Below are 15,366 nucleotides of genomic sequence, written 5' to 3'. Positions count from 1 at the left end.
CCAACCTAGAAGAGAACACACGCTTACCTTTAGGGGAAAGGTGGAGCCCATCCCATCCCAGCATGTCTCTTGTCATGATGTGCTGGTCGTGGCTGAGGAAGCCAAAGCCCTCCTCGAAGCACCATTCCTGTAGCCGCTAGTTGGTCTCCGCGATGCACATTTCATGCCGTCTGCCTCGTCCACTCACTGGCAGGATAGAAGAGAAAACCACCTGGGTCACAATCTATTTGTTCTCTAACAGATCACTCAGAGCAACAGAACCTGACTTGAAATTTTCATCAGTTTGAAAGAACTATTGTGAGCGAAGGGAAGAGGGTCCCAAGAGGACCCAGGTTGGCAAGGGCTGAGCAACCACCAGGGGGCATTGTGACCAGCCCTGAGATGGGTACTTGCTACACTCCCATACTGGGTACCACCACCACTCAGGGCAGAGCCCTGTTTAGTTACACCTCTGGAGAAAATAAATACTTTAACCTAATCTGTGACGTGGCATCACATCTGAGTTACACCACTGGGGAGTAAGGTGACAGAAGAATTCTCAGTTGACACTGGTGTGTCTGAGGTTGGGAACGTGGAAAGGAGAGAAGACATTATATGAGGCTTTTTTAGGACAAACCACATCCTTTGATGTGTAACCACTGTCACCCAACAAGGTGTTAGTGCAGGGTGGTGGACATGCTTAGATTGCCCATGTTTACCGAGGTAAAGGATGGTTCTCCTACTGCTTCTTGGACACAACAGGAACCTCCTGAGAATTAAATCACATCTAAATGCCAAGGATTCACAGATCTGCCTGTGTTAAAATGCAAGAAATGGAGTTTGTCCTGAATAAGACCAGCACAACCAGGCCCTGCCAGACTTCATGTTCCCAGAGCTGGTGATATTGGTAGAAATACCACATAGTCCACTGTGAGGTCTCTTGGACACCTGTCCCAGAATGTACCCAGTGTGTCACTCTGGCAATAAATCTCCTCTCTGTGGTCTTTGCTCGCCTTTTCTTAGGGGAGGAAAAGAGGCAGCTTTCCCCATGTCACACTTATCAGTTTCACTGAGGATGAGGGGCTGCTATCCCAATGGAGCCTCTGACAGGCACTGCAGGGGTGATGATATGAAGACTGTTGTGGCAACACATGGTGAAAAGTTGCATACAGTGCCTCCTCTATCTACCAATGCAGGCCCCTCAGTCCAGCTGCAGTTCACAGCTGGTAGGGGCAGATGTCACCCTATTTTTTACTGCTGAACAAAAAAAGGCTGTTTTTGCCTGGTTGACTTGCATGTCTAGTGAATTCAAGCACACTACATTACTTAAGTTTAATTCTCAGCCCTTTAAAATAACCCTTCTATTCAAAAACATATTTGGTTCTGTTTTTTCATTGGGATCCAGCCTCTAAGTCTTGTGCCTACAAGCAGGTCCATGAGGGTAGGGGTCCATAGCAACAGACCTCTATGGAGCATTCAGGGCTTTCTGTGTATTTGTACGCCCACCCTTTCTGGGTGGTTTCAGTTCTGCTGCGTGTGACTACGTTTTTAGGGATATAGTAACATTAGAGGAACAAATGCAGGTTCATAGAGTACTTTGCCTTTTGTGTACTGGGATATGTTTTCATTACATAACCTTCCCTACACCCCACCAAAAAGTACGACAGAAAAAAGCTAAGTTACTGAGTTGTTCTTCCAGCATGTGAATTTGATACTGTTAAATGTCTGTTCTATTTCTTTCTTTCTTTCTTTAATCCTCTGTTGTATTTTAGTCAGCAGGTCTGTCCACAGGTCAAAGGAGCAAGTTTTAATTATACTGTATTTCCTTTAGTGAAAACAGATATCCATCTTAATTTAATTTGTTCCTCCCACCCTAACTTGTGAATGAGATAAAACAATTCTATTCAAATGCATAATCCATCAAATAGCAATCTGTAACCTGGCAGATTGTTCTTTAACTGCTTAAATAGATCACTGTGTTTTGTCCTCCAAATTCACCCTCTCTCTCCTCTGCTTCCCAACCCTGGCAGAATTGTAGGGGATTGTAACGCTGCTGATCTTTGAAACACTATCTCAGGACCATTAACTCAAACTTAGTCTTTTTCTCTGTAAAATTACTACACGCATCTACTCTGCAAGGAAAGAGTTACTTTGTCCTCCCTGTGCTGAAACCCTCCTCTTTTCGCTACTTGCCCTATTGCTTCCTGCTTTTCTCCTGTTTAAGTGAGGGCAGGGAGGGAATTGGACTATGGGAAAGGGGAGGGAGAAGATTGAAAGGTTGGACAAATAGGAGGAGTTTGTCTGCTAGTCCCAACAGCCTTTCTCCCTTTGGCTCAGAAGCAGCCTTACAACCCTCTTTGGTTTCAGAGAAATAGGGAGTCCTCAGGTATGTAGGGTGTTCCAGACGCTGCAGAGCTACCCCTAGCCTGCCATGACTACAGCTTTACAGGGGATGCTGTGGGGAGGAGTTGCTTTAACTCGTAATTAAACCAAATCAGACTTAGAGGTTTTGAACACAGGAGTCAGAGTTGTTTGTGAAGTGTGGAGGGCAAAGGTGAGAACTGGATGCCAGGTCTGCTGCAGCAGGGTGTGGAGGGTCAGATTTGCGAGAGGCTTTCAGGGGTCTAATGGTCAAGAAGTTTTCTGAATGGGATTTTCTAAGGTGCCCAGGAACCAAAACGTGATGAAATCAATGCTAGCTTCACCTCTGGTTCCATGTCAAATTTAGAAACTTGTCCCTTTCTTGGCAGAGGGCCAGTGCTCCTCTGCTGTCTCTAAGGGCAGAAGAGGAAGGGGGTGAAAGGTGCTAGGAACACACTGTGATTAGAAAGAGAGAAGGGACATGGGAACCTGTCTTGTTCTGGAGTGTGTATATATGCATGTGCATGATCCATGGATGGATTTGTGTGATCAAATGGGCCAAGTACATACAGTCAAAAAGTCCAAGGCTGAATTGATTCAATCTTCACAGTTTAGTCTATGCTGCGTAGATTGAACCAATAAGCAAGTGAACAGGCATTCACTTTTGATTCTAGAAATGCCAGGCCAGATGCTGGGGGGTGCTAGAGCACACTTCCCTGCTCAGCTAGAGCAGACAGTTTGGGCCAAGGCTTGCCTGCCCACCCTGCGAGGAGGAGGGGTTTGTGAGGGAGGTGCAAAGCATCCTGGGATGCTGGGGGACTGAGTTAACTTGAATGTGGAGGGGTTCTGGGACAGAAGTTCAATTAACCAGTTTAACCTCAATTAGTTCAGTCTGATAGTACATCCATCCACATTTATCTTAAACCAGTTGTGGCCATTTTGCAAGTGGTTTATGTGCACTGAACTTCTGTTGTGTTACAGATTTGAACCGGTTTCCAATCACACCAGTTGATGTGCAATTTCTGTCCCTAGCCATGAATCAGATGCATCCCGTGGGACCATGGGTGTATCAGTGTGACAAAGCATGTTCTATAAAAAAGCCCAATGCTGGCTTTGGGCAGCAGCAGTCAGTCTGGGTTGCCAAAAGGGGTGTAATGCATGAGAACATGGTGGCAGGAACTACCATTCCCAGCAGGCTGCTGGGGGAAAGAGGAAGGAAGTAGAAGGGGAAGTAGAGAAACAGCTCAGAGAGGAAAGAGTGGGAGAGAGAGAGAAGCAGCAGCCAGCAAGACTGCACGCTGAGACTCAGGAGCTACAGCAGGGCTCAGACGGGAAGATCGGGTACACAGCAACTGACAGTTTTGTCAGACTAATGACTGATTTGAGAGCTCCCGTACCTCAACCCCCCACCCGGAGTTAAGGGAGGGCTTAAGGTTTCTTCAGTGTATTGCACCACATTGTTAATGTCTCTATTTGTTATCTGGCTATCTGTCCTTGAAGGGTTTTATTACTAAGTAATTGCTATTGCCTGTTATGTATATTTTTTGTTATGTATATTCGGAGCACATGTACATCAATGTTTGCTCACCCGTGTTTTTCCCAATCCCCTTAGCCTGTTGGCCTGTGACCCTATCCCTTCCCCATATATATTTAAGAACCGTCCCTCTGGCTTTGTGCCATTTTTCCAAGGTTCAGTACACAGGAAACTCCTGGCTTATCTAGGATTCAGCATGGATATTAAGGTAGGAGCAGCTTGGTGTTAACCCTGGTTCTGCAGCATGGCTTTGGTTGAGTCATGTAAGTTTTCTATTCTTTGTGCACTGCACATTGAACTAGAAATGCTAATGCTGGCCCTAAATGTGCAGTTGGAACTTAAGAAAAAAATAACAGGTTGCAGTTAGCGCTTGCAGGCTTTAGTGCATCCCCTGTGAGTTGGTCTGGAGGATGTAAGGAACATCAAAGTGCCCCTGGTGCACCAGTGCCTCCTGCAATAGCATAAACAGTCCCCTAGTGATAGCACTGTCTGTCACAGGAGTGCCAAGGCTGAATGCATGAATGTTTGTAAAGGGGGCCTTGGAAGGAAGATGTGATGGGAGCTTTTTGCCCCAGGAGCTCCCTTTTATATCTGCATCCTGCCTTAGTGGGTCTGTTGATGAATAATACAAATAGTTAATAAAAACAAAGGTGCCAGTTAGGAGTTAACTTTCAGTTGTGAAAGAGCCCAAATAGGAGCTCTGACTTTGTGAGTAAAAGCTGTTGATAGAGCACCAGTCCCTGAATGGTTTAGGTGCAGCGCTATTGAAGGAGGTACAGTTAGCCCTACTCAGTAAACTCTCAATCACTTTTGCTCTAAGCCATGGGGAAATTTAGCACTTACAACTCCAGGGGCTCTCCTGTTACATAGTAGTGTCAGTAAAAACTTTCCAAGGAGGGAATTGGCAGATGAGCCCACGGTGCTATCAGGAAATATTCCCCCTTGCCTGCAGAAATCCCCAACCCCCACAGTCATCTGTGCTGCGATTTGTCATGAGTTTCTCCAAGCTGCTGCTTCCCATTAGGCCTCTGATTCAATGCTGCCTCTATGTTGGCTGCTCATAGACTCATAGATATTAGAGTTGGACAGGACCTATTAGATCATCTAGTCCGACTTCCTGCCCAAGGCAGGAAAGAGTGCTGGGGTCAAATGACCCCAGAATGGTGTTCATCTAGCCCCCTCTTAAAGACCCCCAGGGCAGGAGCCTGCACCACTTCTCTTGGAAGTTGGTTCCAGATCCTAGCTGCCCTGACAGTGAAGTAGCGCCTCCTGATATCTAGTCTGAATCTACTCTCCATCAACTTATGGCCGTTATTCCTTGTTACTCCCAGTAGTGCTTGGGGGAACAGGGACTCTCCTATTGCCTGCTGGTCTTTCTTGGCCAGTTTATAGACAGCCACCAGATCCCCTCTCAGCCTCCTCTTGTGGAGGCTGACCAGGTTCAGGTCTTGTAGCGTCTCCTTGTAGGGCCTGCCCTGCTGCCCCCTGATCATACAAATGGCCCTCCTCTGGACCCTCGATGCTGTCCACATCCCTCCTAAAGTGCGGTGTCCACAACTGGTGCTAATTTTGTGGTACACCTGTCAAAAAAGTTGGCCAGCACCATCCTATGATAGGAACATACTTGTGAGTTTACTGTGCAACAGGGTGTGGCAATTCTACCACCTTTTACCAGGTGGAGGACTGGATCATCTGACCTAAGGCACTTGTCTCACCGTCTCGCAGTTCAGTACATTGCAGTTCAATTGTTTAGTGTTCCCAGTTTCACTTTCTCCGTCTCCTCTCTCTTTGTTATTCCTACTAGAGCTCTGCTTTGGCAATGGCCAAGCTCACAGTCACCCCAAGGACATCCCTTGTTGATGAACCAGTGAAAATCCATGTCTCTGGCTTGGCTTCCTCTGAGCTGGTGACCCTCCAAGCCTCTTTGACAGACGATAAGGGGGAGCTTTTCCAGTCCAGAGCTTTCTACAGGTCTGATGAGGCTGGTGAGGTCGACCTGGAACACACAGCTGCCCTTGGAGGAGATTATGTTGGTGTGTACCCCATGGGTCTCTTCCAGTTCTTGAAACCAGAAAAGCTGTTTCACAGGTTGGTGAAACGAGATGTGATGCAGAGTCCATTCCACGTGCGCCTGGATTTGTTCAGGTCATTCCACTTGGTTTCCACACCCCATGATCAGCCTGTGACAAGCCAGACTGTGGAAAGATGGCACGTGGCACCAGGAGTCCAACGAATCCTGATCAGGGACGGCAGAGTGCGTGGGGCCCTCTTCCTTCCACCAGGTGAAAGACCTCCATCTCAATTCTAGAGCTTGGTGACCCTGCCTTATGTAGTGATTTATTCCACCAGCAGTGATTCTTTATTTATTTATTCAGGAATGGTCTGCCCCCTGATCACAAGCTTCTCCAGTGTGGTTGTTATGCTAAGTTATTTGCCAAATGGCTCCTCCAATGGACTCCTAAAGAGCAGATTGACCACAAGCAGCTTCCTGTGAATGTTCCAAACCTGATCTATGTTGACCAGTTGTCACTAGAGTCATGGGTCTCATGGGGTCGTGTTGTTCCTTGACCGAATAACAGCACACTAGATAAGTGTGTCTTTCAGGAGTCAGTTTCCACTGAGAGTGCTTCTGTTGATGTTCTCAAAATTCCTTTTGGATAATATCAGCCAGTGTTTGCATAAAGTTCTCAGTGCTCACAAATTAACCTGCCAGTAAACTCCAGAAGCTATGATAAAAGCAACACAGACTCATGCACACGTGCCAGGACTGCAAACATATACAGATCAGGGTCTATTTATTCAAAACCCCGAGAAACTCCTCACAGACTTTCCTTGCTGTTTTTACTCAATTGCCCTCTTTTATCTCATTTCAATTCTATATAACTGGATTACACTGGAGAACTGGATATGTTCTCCCTTCTGTCCTGTGCCTCTTTCTCTATTTTATATTTCTGAGGTTGTTACAAACTGAGAATAGCTTGCGCATTGTAGTTACAAGCTCTCTATCTGCAAACAGCCATGAAACTGTTGGTGGTTTTTCCATACAAAGAGTATAACAGTTTGAATACAGTGACGTAGATAAGTGTGTGTGTGCAAGTGCATGTTTTAGCATTGTGAAGCACCAGGATGAAAGTGGTGGTGTAGAGCAGCACGCTTTTGGGTTTCAAGGCAGGAGGGTCTGTAAGACATTAGAAGTTATGAAGTTTTATGATAGGGTAGGAGTTCCTGTTTGTCCATGGCTGAAGAGCCATCCAGGGAGCCAAGTATAAGACTTTCTTACTGACTACTCAACTTGTGTTGCTTTAGACATAAAGGCACTTTGGAAGATGGGATTATGTGATTGGAGGTGGATTAAAGCAAGTGATGTAAATAGGGAAACGGGATGAAGTTTGGAGTGCTTATTGGCCAAGGTCAGCAGATGCAGGAAAAAACAGCATTTGAAAAACCAAAGATGACCAGATGGTAGCACAGACTCCATTCACTGCACTTTATCTGTGGACAAACAGAGAATCTCTTAGACTACAGTTTCACTGTTTAATTAAAGAAACTGTTTGGAAATTCAGTCATGCACATTGCCATGCTCTAACCCTGAAGATCCTCATTTGGATCATGATGGAGCCACTGAATGAATGTGTAACGTGGAATTAAATTTCAACTGGGCTGGGTTCCGCTTCACAATAGCAGACTGGGGTTTATCCTGGGTTTTCTAGGTGACTTGCCTGATACTGTTTCAGGCAGATACAACAACTTTGCTCCGGTCTTGGGAACCGGCTGCATGGTGTAAAAACAGAAAATGTAGAGTCCTGTGGATATGAACAAATCTAGGATTTTGAAAAGAGGGGTGCAGATGACATGGTGCATTATCACATGTAACAATACATTTTTCTCCAGTTAAAAAAAAACAAACTGGAAACTTTACTAGTATTCTAGGAGCCAATGGCTATATTATTTGGTTTAAAATCAAACAAATTTAACTTTATTGGAATGTGCATTAATCTGCTATTTCACATATTATGGATAAAGCCCACAACAAACTAGGCAACAAATAATCAAAAGGTGTTGTTTCATTACTTTGGTAGTCATTAGAATTAAATGTAATCTCTCTTTCCCATTCATAAAAAAAATCTAGGCTTCTTGAGGATCTTGACAGTGCATCTAGTGCTTCACTGAAGCTTTTTCCCCTCACCTGAGTTAATGTTCATCCAAGTTAATATTTTCCACACCAGAGTTAATATTTTTAGCTAGAGTTAGAAAAAGTCTGCAGGCCTGAAAAATAGAAACAACATTACCAAGAGCAGCTAGCAGACAGCAAAATTACAGAAGAAAGGGTGCATTGATTAGTAGAGAATCCAAACCATTAAAAAGGTGAGAGGTCATTAACACCTGTGGAATGAAGAATTAAGAAGGAATCAGGTAGATTATAATGAGCCATGAAGTCAGGTGACTCCCTCACTCCTGCCTGAATACAAATGCTGCTGCCGCTGCCAGGCAGCTGGTTTTAAAGTTTGGGTAGATCAAGAATCAAAGAGGACTGCAACTGTACCACTGCACTTGCCCACCCCCTGATCTGCCCCTGCCTATGGAGCTGTAAGGTATTAGGAAGGACCCTCAACTTAGCCAGAATCATTCATTTTTTGCTTCCCTGGTTTCTTGTTCATCTCCTTAGGAGAAGGTCCTTTCCCAGGGCTGATTGACCTGTTTGGCGGCGTGCGTGGACTTATTGAATTTCGAGCCAGTCTTCTCGCCAGTCGTGGTTTCGCTGCACTTGCCCTGGCGTACTTTGGTTATGAAGACCTGCCTGAGATACTAATTGAGGTGGATCTGGAATACTTTGAGGAAGCTGTCAACATCCTCTTGAGACACCCCAAGGTACATTCGATTCACAGATAAGCTTACCCTCGTTTCCCCCTAGCCCAACCACTGCTGGACACAGCCAACAGGCCTTGGAAGATTGTGGTAACTATATGGACCTTCACGCATTCCCTGCAGTCAGCAACAAGCTGGTCCACACCTATACCTAGAAGGGCAAGGGCTGTGTACAGCCCTTTGTTCTCCTTCTGCTGAGTTTGATCTTTGAGAGATGCCATCTTCTCTATGACCTTCTCCAGAGATGACTGTATTCTATACTCCACACAGCACTGCCTGTTAAGAGCTGATAAAAAGTCTACAGAGCTCATGATTTGACTCTTCCAGCAATACAGATTAGAACTTGTGAACAAATAAAGAAATAGGTCAAGCCAGTCATCAAAGCCTGTGTGGCACATTTGCAGTAGATGTGTGAGTGTCTGGGGGGGAAGTGAGAGGGGACGGGGCAGGGAATTAAGTTCCAGTGTAACTATGACAGTCACGTGAATGGAGTAAATTCAGTGTTCTGAAGGTATGTTTTGAAATGTGGATGCTTGTGAATAATACTCATAATTGCATGAACCTATGTTGACTGCATGAATGCCTCAGATACACATGTAAAAACTGGCCACTACACATACCCAATGACCTGCCCACCCTGTAGGTGCAATCTTGATTATGCATTGCATAATTCAGGGGTACATACCTCTTCTTTCCAGCCTAGACTATCAGATGCTTATCTACTTTACATTAATTTTGCAAGTAAAGATACAGGTACCTGGCTTATTGTCACACTATATACATGTTTAGGGAGAGAGACTGTCATTGGTACACCACTTGAATCCCATATTCAGATTCTTGGCAGGGAGAATGAATTCTCTGACAGACTGTGCATTCATGTCATGCTCAACCCATTTCTCTCTGCTGTGTTTCCAGGTGGGAGGAACAGGGATTGGCTTGGTCTCACTATGCAAAGGTGCTGAGATTGCATTGGCCATGGCATCATTCCTTCCCAAGATCAAAGCTGTAGTTTGCATTAATGGGACCAGTGCCCTCAATGCGACGTCACTTTGCTACCGGAATCTACACATCAATCCAATCCCTTACAAAATGGAGCACTTACGGTATAGGTCCCTGGGACAGCTGGACATCTATGACATAGTTGAGGTCATACGCACAGAGACAAGTCAGGGGAGCATCCTACCTGTAGAAAAAGCTGAAGCCACCATCCTCTTCATTGTGGGAGAAAATGATAGGAACTACAACAGCAAAGCGTTTGCTGAGGAAGCAATGGAGAGAATGAGGAGGCATGGGAAGAAGAACTACAGCATGCTTTGTTATCCAGGTGCTGGACACCTGATTGAGCCCCCAGGGTCACCATTCTGCTACCACTCATGGGTCTCCATGTTTGCCTGTGTTGTCGTATGGGGAGGAGAAGCCCAGTCCCATGTTGCAGCACAGGAGCATTCTTGGAAGGAGATCCAGAAATTCCTTTGGCAGCACCTTCACCCAGGTGTAAGCAGCAAGCTCTGAATACTGGGAGGCATGGACCAAGGAATATCTGTGCCCATCACTTCCAGGCACCCAATTAATAAATACTAGAAATGTGCTGCCAGCTGGGAGTTCATTGAAAATCTCATTGAAATGGAGATTCACTACAACAGGGGTCAAATAAAGGTATTTCCAGGCCCTTCACACTTATATCTTATTTTACAGGGTGGTGGCTAATGTCGGGAGGGACTGAAAAAACCTTAGCAAGGCTGATTGCATCTAATAGAGAGGCAGATGTGTGTATAGGAATCTTTCCACTCTCACCACATTTTGGACTTTAATAAAAGTCCAGAGGTTCAACTAGTTTTCGGTCCTTTACAAAAGTTTTTCAAGGCTCCAGACCTATTAGAAAAGGGGTATGTGTAACAGAGAGCCAGGGGTGCAGCTTGGACCTGCCTGCCCTGGGAGCTCCAGGAGTGATTCCCACAGCCTGTCCTGCTCTGTCCGGGGTCAGAGCCAGGAGCCACACATCCCCAGGCAGTGGCTCCAGCTCCCACTCAGCCACTACCGCACCCTCTGCATGTGACTGCCATCACCCCCCACCCCGTCCAACTGGAAACTTGTGCCTCAGATAACTGGCACAGCTGCATTTCGCTTACCAGCACCACCCATTTTTCAGTTCAATTCCCTGTTAACTGGCATAAGTGGGGAAAGGGCCATTCTCTACTCGTGCCAGTTAACAGGGATTTGAACTGAAAAATGAGTGTAAATCAGTAAAAACTGAATGACTTAAAAAATCAGGGAATTTATCAGTGAAAATTGGTAAAAACTGAGAATGCGGAACACTAGGAATACCTAATGGAGAAACCATTTGTTCAACACAGTTTAACACTCATGGGTTTTCTCCCTCTTCTTGATTAACTGGACTTGTGTTCAACAGTGGCTCATATCCTTCTTGCATCCATAACAAACCCTTTTTGAAATGAACACTGCACAAGCTGAAAGTTAAAAGGCCAAGTCTTGCTAGGAGAGTGCTAGATGAGGTCTGGGATGGCCTTGGAAGTACTCACTACTTCTCCCAGTTGTCTGCCTTTCCAAAAAAAGGCTTAGGGCATCTTCCCATAAGAGTCAAAATATCATAGAAACACAATAGCACAGCAACGTAAGAAGATGCAACAAAATTAAGCCCTCACTCCCCGCAAATTCAAAATCAAGCCACCCCAACCTGCCATATCCCTGGCAATGATGACTTCCCCGCCATCCACCCACCCTCCCTTCTCAACCCACATTTACCTAAGCCACAAAAGAAAACAATTTTCCACTACCAACCTCTTATTACCTTCCACTCCTACCTACACACATGTACCTGGGTCAAACCCAGCCCCTCCTTCCCTATCTGTCCCACATCTGTATCTCTCATGCTCATAGGGGTACATGAACATCCCCAAATCCATGTATCCACCTACTGTCCCTTGCCAAAGAAACAGAGCATTCAAAACACAAACAACAATAACTACAAAAAGATCACCTCCTCCTTTCCCATCTCTGTTTCTATCCCTGCCAAAGGCCATCCTTGAGTGTCATCTGTCTGAGGCAGCCTCCAGTTCTTTTTGAGATCCCTGCATGGCTTGGCTCAGTCCAGTTGTTGTGGCCATGCAGTATGCCTGGAGCTCAGCATCTCAGTCACTGGAGCAGGGAGGCAGTGACTTTTAGTAGCCCCTACCAAGTTGGTGAGCATATAGAGGGCCTGAGGAGACAGACAGACAGGAGGGGCTAAGGCAATTTGGCTTCTCTCCACACACACCCTTCATGATGGCAGACCTTGGGCATGGTGGCTAGCTTCTTAGCCAGCTAATCGTCTCCCTCTCACCCAAAAACTAACCTTGGATCAGCAATGTATTCTAATCCATAGTGCCCAGAGAGCATACAGCGTTGTTCTAATGACATGCCAATGCTTCAAGAGAAAGGAAAAACCCCTGGAAATCGGTTCTATTTCAGAAGGAGAAAAAATTCCTTCCTTGCCCCAAGTATCAATAAGCAAAATCCCTGCAACTTGGCATTACCAACACCTTCCACTACATGAGAGCTACCTTCATGTCCTGAGCTGAGAATGGAAAACACAATGTCAGGTCCTTGTCTTTTCAACACTGCTGAGCAGAACTGTACACACTTCCAACTTTGTGCAGTGGTCTTAGTTCCTCCTGGCCTCTACTGCCTGTACCTACCTTGGAGTATAGCTAGCTGTTATGAGGTTCTTTCATCCTGGGTCTGCTACAAAATATGCATGTTTATGTCCAGATTTAGTTCTTGCCCATTTTGTGTGTATGGGTTTCTTTTGTTCCAGCTGATCCTTTTTGGAATAGGCCGGTGTAACCGCTGGGTCTCGACCAGTCGCTCTCATGACGCTCTTGCTCGGGTAATTGATGTTACACACCTCGCGGGCTCATGCCTCCGCCTGAGCTGGTGTCTTTCACCCGAGTCTTTGACCCCATGCTTGCCTGCCATGACTCGTTGGACCTCAGTGTCAGGGGCCGTTCCTTGGGCGTGCTCATAGACCTGTGGTTCCTCCCGGCGGCTACTCACGGGGCTCCGCCACCCCTACACCCTGGCCTCATGCCTCCTGTGGAGCGGTGTCCGAATGGTCGACGTCTTACCCCTGGGACCCCCCCCTTAAGACTGGTCCACCCCAGGTCTCCGGCACTATTTATTTCATACACGGGCCCACTTCCTTCAGATTCCCCTGGAGCTTGGGGGGGAACAAATCAAAGAAGAAAGAAAGAAAATGCTCCAACACAAAACTGGGCTCCCTGCCCCTTTAACTACACTTCTACCTTCCTGGGTCTCAAAGGGGACACTGCCTGCCTTATCCCCTTAGGCAGTCAGGTTCCCTGCCTACTCCAAGGCACCTCCAGGTCCAGCAGCAATGCTCGCCCCACCAGTGACCCTTCCAGGGTTCCCGTGTAGTCCTCTCCCGGGGCGGACTTCTTCCAGTGTCCCCCCCATTCCCACAATCCCACATGCTGTTTGCTCCGTCCTCCCAGGAAGTTCCACTGCTGTCTTTAAGAGGTGTTCCTGGCGTCCCTCTGTCATTCCGTCTGCGGTGGCATCAAGATGATCCTTCTCTTCCTCCTTGCCTTTGTCCCAGCTGTTCCTGTTCCCCTGGTCCCGTGGACTGGTTCACCTCTGCTGTGGGTTTTGTACACAGTTCTGTCCCCTGAGTCCCCACCGGCTCCGCAGCATGCGCCATCTTTTATCTTTGCCGGCCAGTGTTTGTCGCTGACATCACCAGCCAGCCACAGCTGAATAAACAGGCGGCTGATGAGCTGCATAGGCTCTGCCTTCTGCCCCTCGTGCGCTGCATTCCAAGCTGCCAGTGAGTATTCATTCTTACAGTGCGTCCCGGGACAGCTGGGTAAAGCTGTCCTACTTTGAGATCTCCCTCTGAGCCACAAGAGGAAGGTAGAAGTCTCAGGATGAAACCTGGGCTGGAGTTTTCTCCTTCAAACTGCCCTCCAGATCACCTTCCAGATGGGCATTAGGATCCACTGGAGCAGGGGTGGGCAAAATGGCCCAACTGGCCAGCAGCCAGACTCCATTTCCCAGCAGCCCCTGCCCTCATGGCTTGAGCCAGTCTCCATGGAGACCCCAGCCGCACCTGAGCAGGAAAGCTCAGGTTGGGGTTGCTACAGTCTTAGACATGCTGGTAGCGCGCACAGCAGAGCAGGGCTGGGGCTGCTCTGGAGCTGCTGGGATCTTGTGATGGGGGCAGCCTGCTCCAGAGCCAGGGCAGAGCCACGATCTGCAGCCTGCACACTCCAGGCAGGGGTGCACAAGCAAGGGATCACAGCTCTGACCCGGGTCCAGACCAGGCTGTCACCACTGCAAGAAGCTGGGGCAGAGCTGTGATCCTTTGCCCAGAGCGTGCAGGCTGCAGATTGTGGCTCTGCCCTGGCTCTGGAGTAAGCTGCCCCCATCACAAGATCCCAGCAGCTTAGGAGCAGCCCCCTGCACGTGCTACTGGTGCATCTGAGACTGGTCTCCATGGCAAGCCCAGTCTGAGCTTCCCCACACAGGTGTGGCTGGGGTCTCCATGGAAACCAGCCCAAGCCATGAGGGTAGGGGTGTCTGGGTAATGGAGTCCCCGGCTGACCAGATCCAGCCCATGGGCCATCCCTGTACTGGAGCCTCCAGATGGATGCAAGTGTTCCCAACTTGCCCTCATCAGTCAGAGGAGCAGGAATCACTTTGGACCCTGCTCTCTTGAGAAGCTGAAGAAGCCGGCTAGGGGTGGGATGGCTGGAGGTGGGAGCAGACCAGGGCAAATAAGAGTGCAGGGTATTCTCCCCCTTCCTCCCATGCTTTTGTGTCTGGACTCTACCTACCACAGCTTGGCTCTTTCACGTTCTGCTGTGAACCAGGTCCTGTGCAGAGAGAGGCAAAGCACTTGGCTTGAAGAGCCAGCTGTCAGCCGTTGCTGAGACTGGGAGAATGTCTGCTGAGAAATGTGAATGTGAGAGGCCAGGAAGTGTGCCTGGGATCTCACCAGGGCTCCCCAGAGCACCTTCCAGCCACCCTGTGGCAGGTGTAGCCCCACTTACCTTGACACTGACCCTGCCTTCTCTCCCCTTTCGGGAAGAGCAGCCACAATACACCTCCTCCCCCTCTGAGGTGCCTGCTGGAGTCTCTCTTCAGCTTAGAGAGGCTCCAGTACCTGTTAGAGGTTAGCACACTATATGGAGAGGCTGGATTCAGAAGAGAAACAGCCTTAAGCACCTGTGGTATGCAGAAGACAGTCCTCTGGGAAGAAGGATCAGCTCTTCTCCCCTGTCAAAACTGTTTCCTGAGAGTCTGGCCTCAGGACTGAGAACTGTCCACCTCATCCTGCCCTTCAGGGCTGGGAAGGGGCAGGGGTCTGTTGCCTTCCAGATTCTGTTCATGACTCTGGCCTTGGGAGGGGATGAGCCCAGGCCTGGGGCAAAATATGCCCCCAGTCCCCAGGCAAGGCCAGGTTGCCACCACTCTTGACTCACTGTGACCAGTGAGGCAGAAATTCCAGTCTGAGCATGAAGTCTCAGTTTTGGGGAGGGGACGAGGACAAGCCTCAGTGGAAGAGCGGAGGCAGGTGCCCAGTGACTGTGTCCTTTGCCTCCCACAGC

The 15,366-nt window shown here is 47.8% G+C and overlaps 1 protein-coding gene and 1 long non-coding RNA gene across 3 annotated transcripts; one reads left to right on the top strand and one right to left on the bottom strand.

The window, feature by feature from the left end:
- The first annotated feature begins 2,224 nt into the window (after positions 1-2,224).
- Positions 2,225-10,414, top strand: LOC109323479 (acyl-coenzyme A amino acid N-acyltransferase 1-like). Of its 2 annotated transcripts, none has more exons than XM_019555068.1 (4): positions 2,225-2,365; positions 5,679-6,156; positions 8,541-8,743; positions 9,656-10,414. In XM_019555068.1, the coding sequence occupies exons 2-4, from the start codon at positions 5,694-5,696 to the stop codon at positions 10,250-10,252; spliced, it is 1,263 nt and encodes a 420-aa protein (XP_019410613.1). In that variant the 5' UTR covers positions 2,225-2,365; positions 5,679-5,693; the 3' UTR covers positions 10,253-10,414. The 2 variants fall into 2 exon arrangements, with proteins under 2 accessions (XP_019410613.1, XP_019410614.1); XM_019555069.1 differs by lacking the exon at positions 2,225-2,365 and adding an exon at positions 3,580-3,681.
- LOC109323481 lies at positions 6,233-15,076 on the bottom strand. The gene is made up of 2 exons (XR_002104678.1): positions 14,593-15,076; positions 6,233-8,140 (listed from the first exon to the last, which is right to left on the bottom strand). It is a non-coding gene; the product is annotated as an uncharacterized LOC109323481 (long non-coding RNA).
- Between the last annotated feature and the right edge of the window lie 290 nt (positions 15,077-15,366).

Source organism: Crocodylus porosus, unplaced genomic scaffold, assembly GCF_001723895.1.
Source record: "Crocodylus porosus isolate Cpor-Errol unplaced genomic scaffold, CroPor_comp1, whole genome shotgun sequence".
Lineage (NCBI taxonomy): Eukaryota > Metazoa > Chordata > Crocodylia > Crocodylidae > Crocodylus > Crocodylus porosus.
This window is presented reverse-complemented; position numbering and strand designations above follow the sequence as displayed.

Bases quoted from the DNA above. Each gene is read 5' to 3' on its own strand.
- LOC109323479 (XM_019555068.1), top strand. From the start codon at position 5,694: ATGGCCAAGCTCACAGTCACCCCAAGGACATCCCTTGTTGATGAACCA. The intron at 6,157-8,540 runs GTGAAAGACCTC...TCATCTCCTTAG, and splicing joins GGCCCTCTTCCTTCCACCAG to GAGAAGGTCCTTTCCCAGGG. The intron at 8,744-9,655 runs GTACATTCGATT...CTGTGTTTCCAG, and splicing joins TCCTCTTGAGACACCCCAAG to GTGGGAGGAACAGGGATTGG.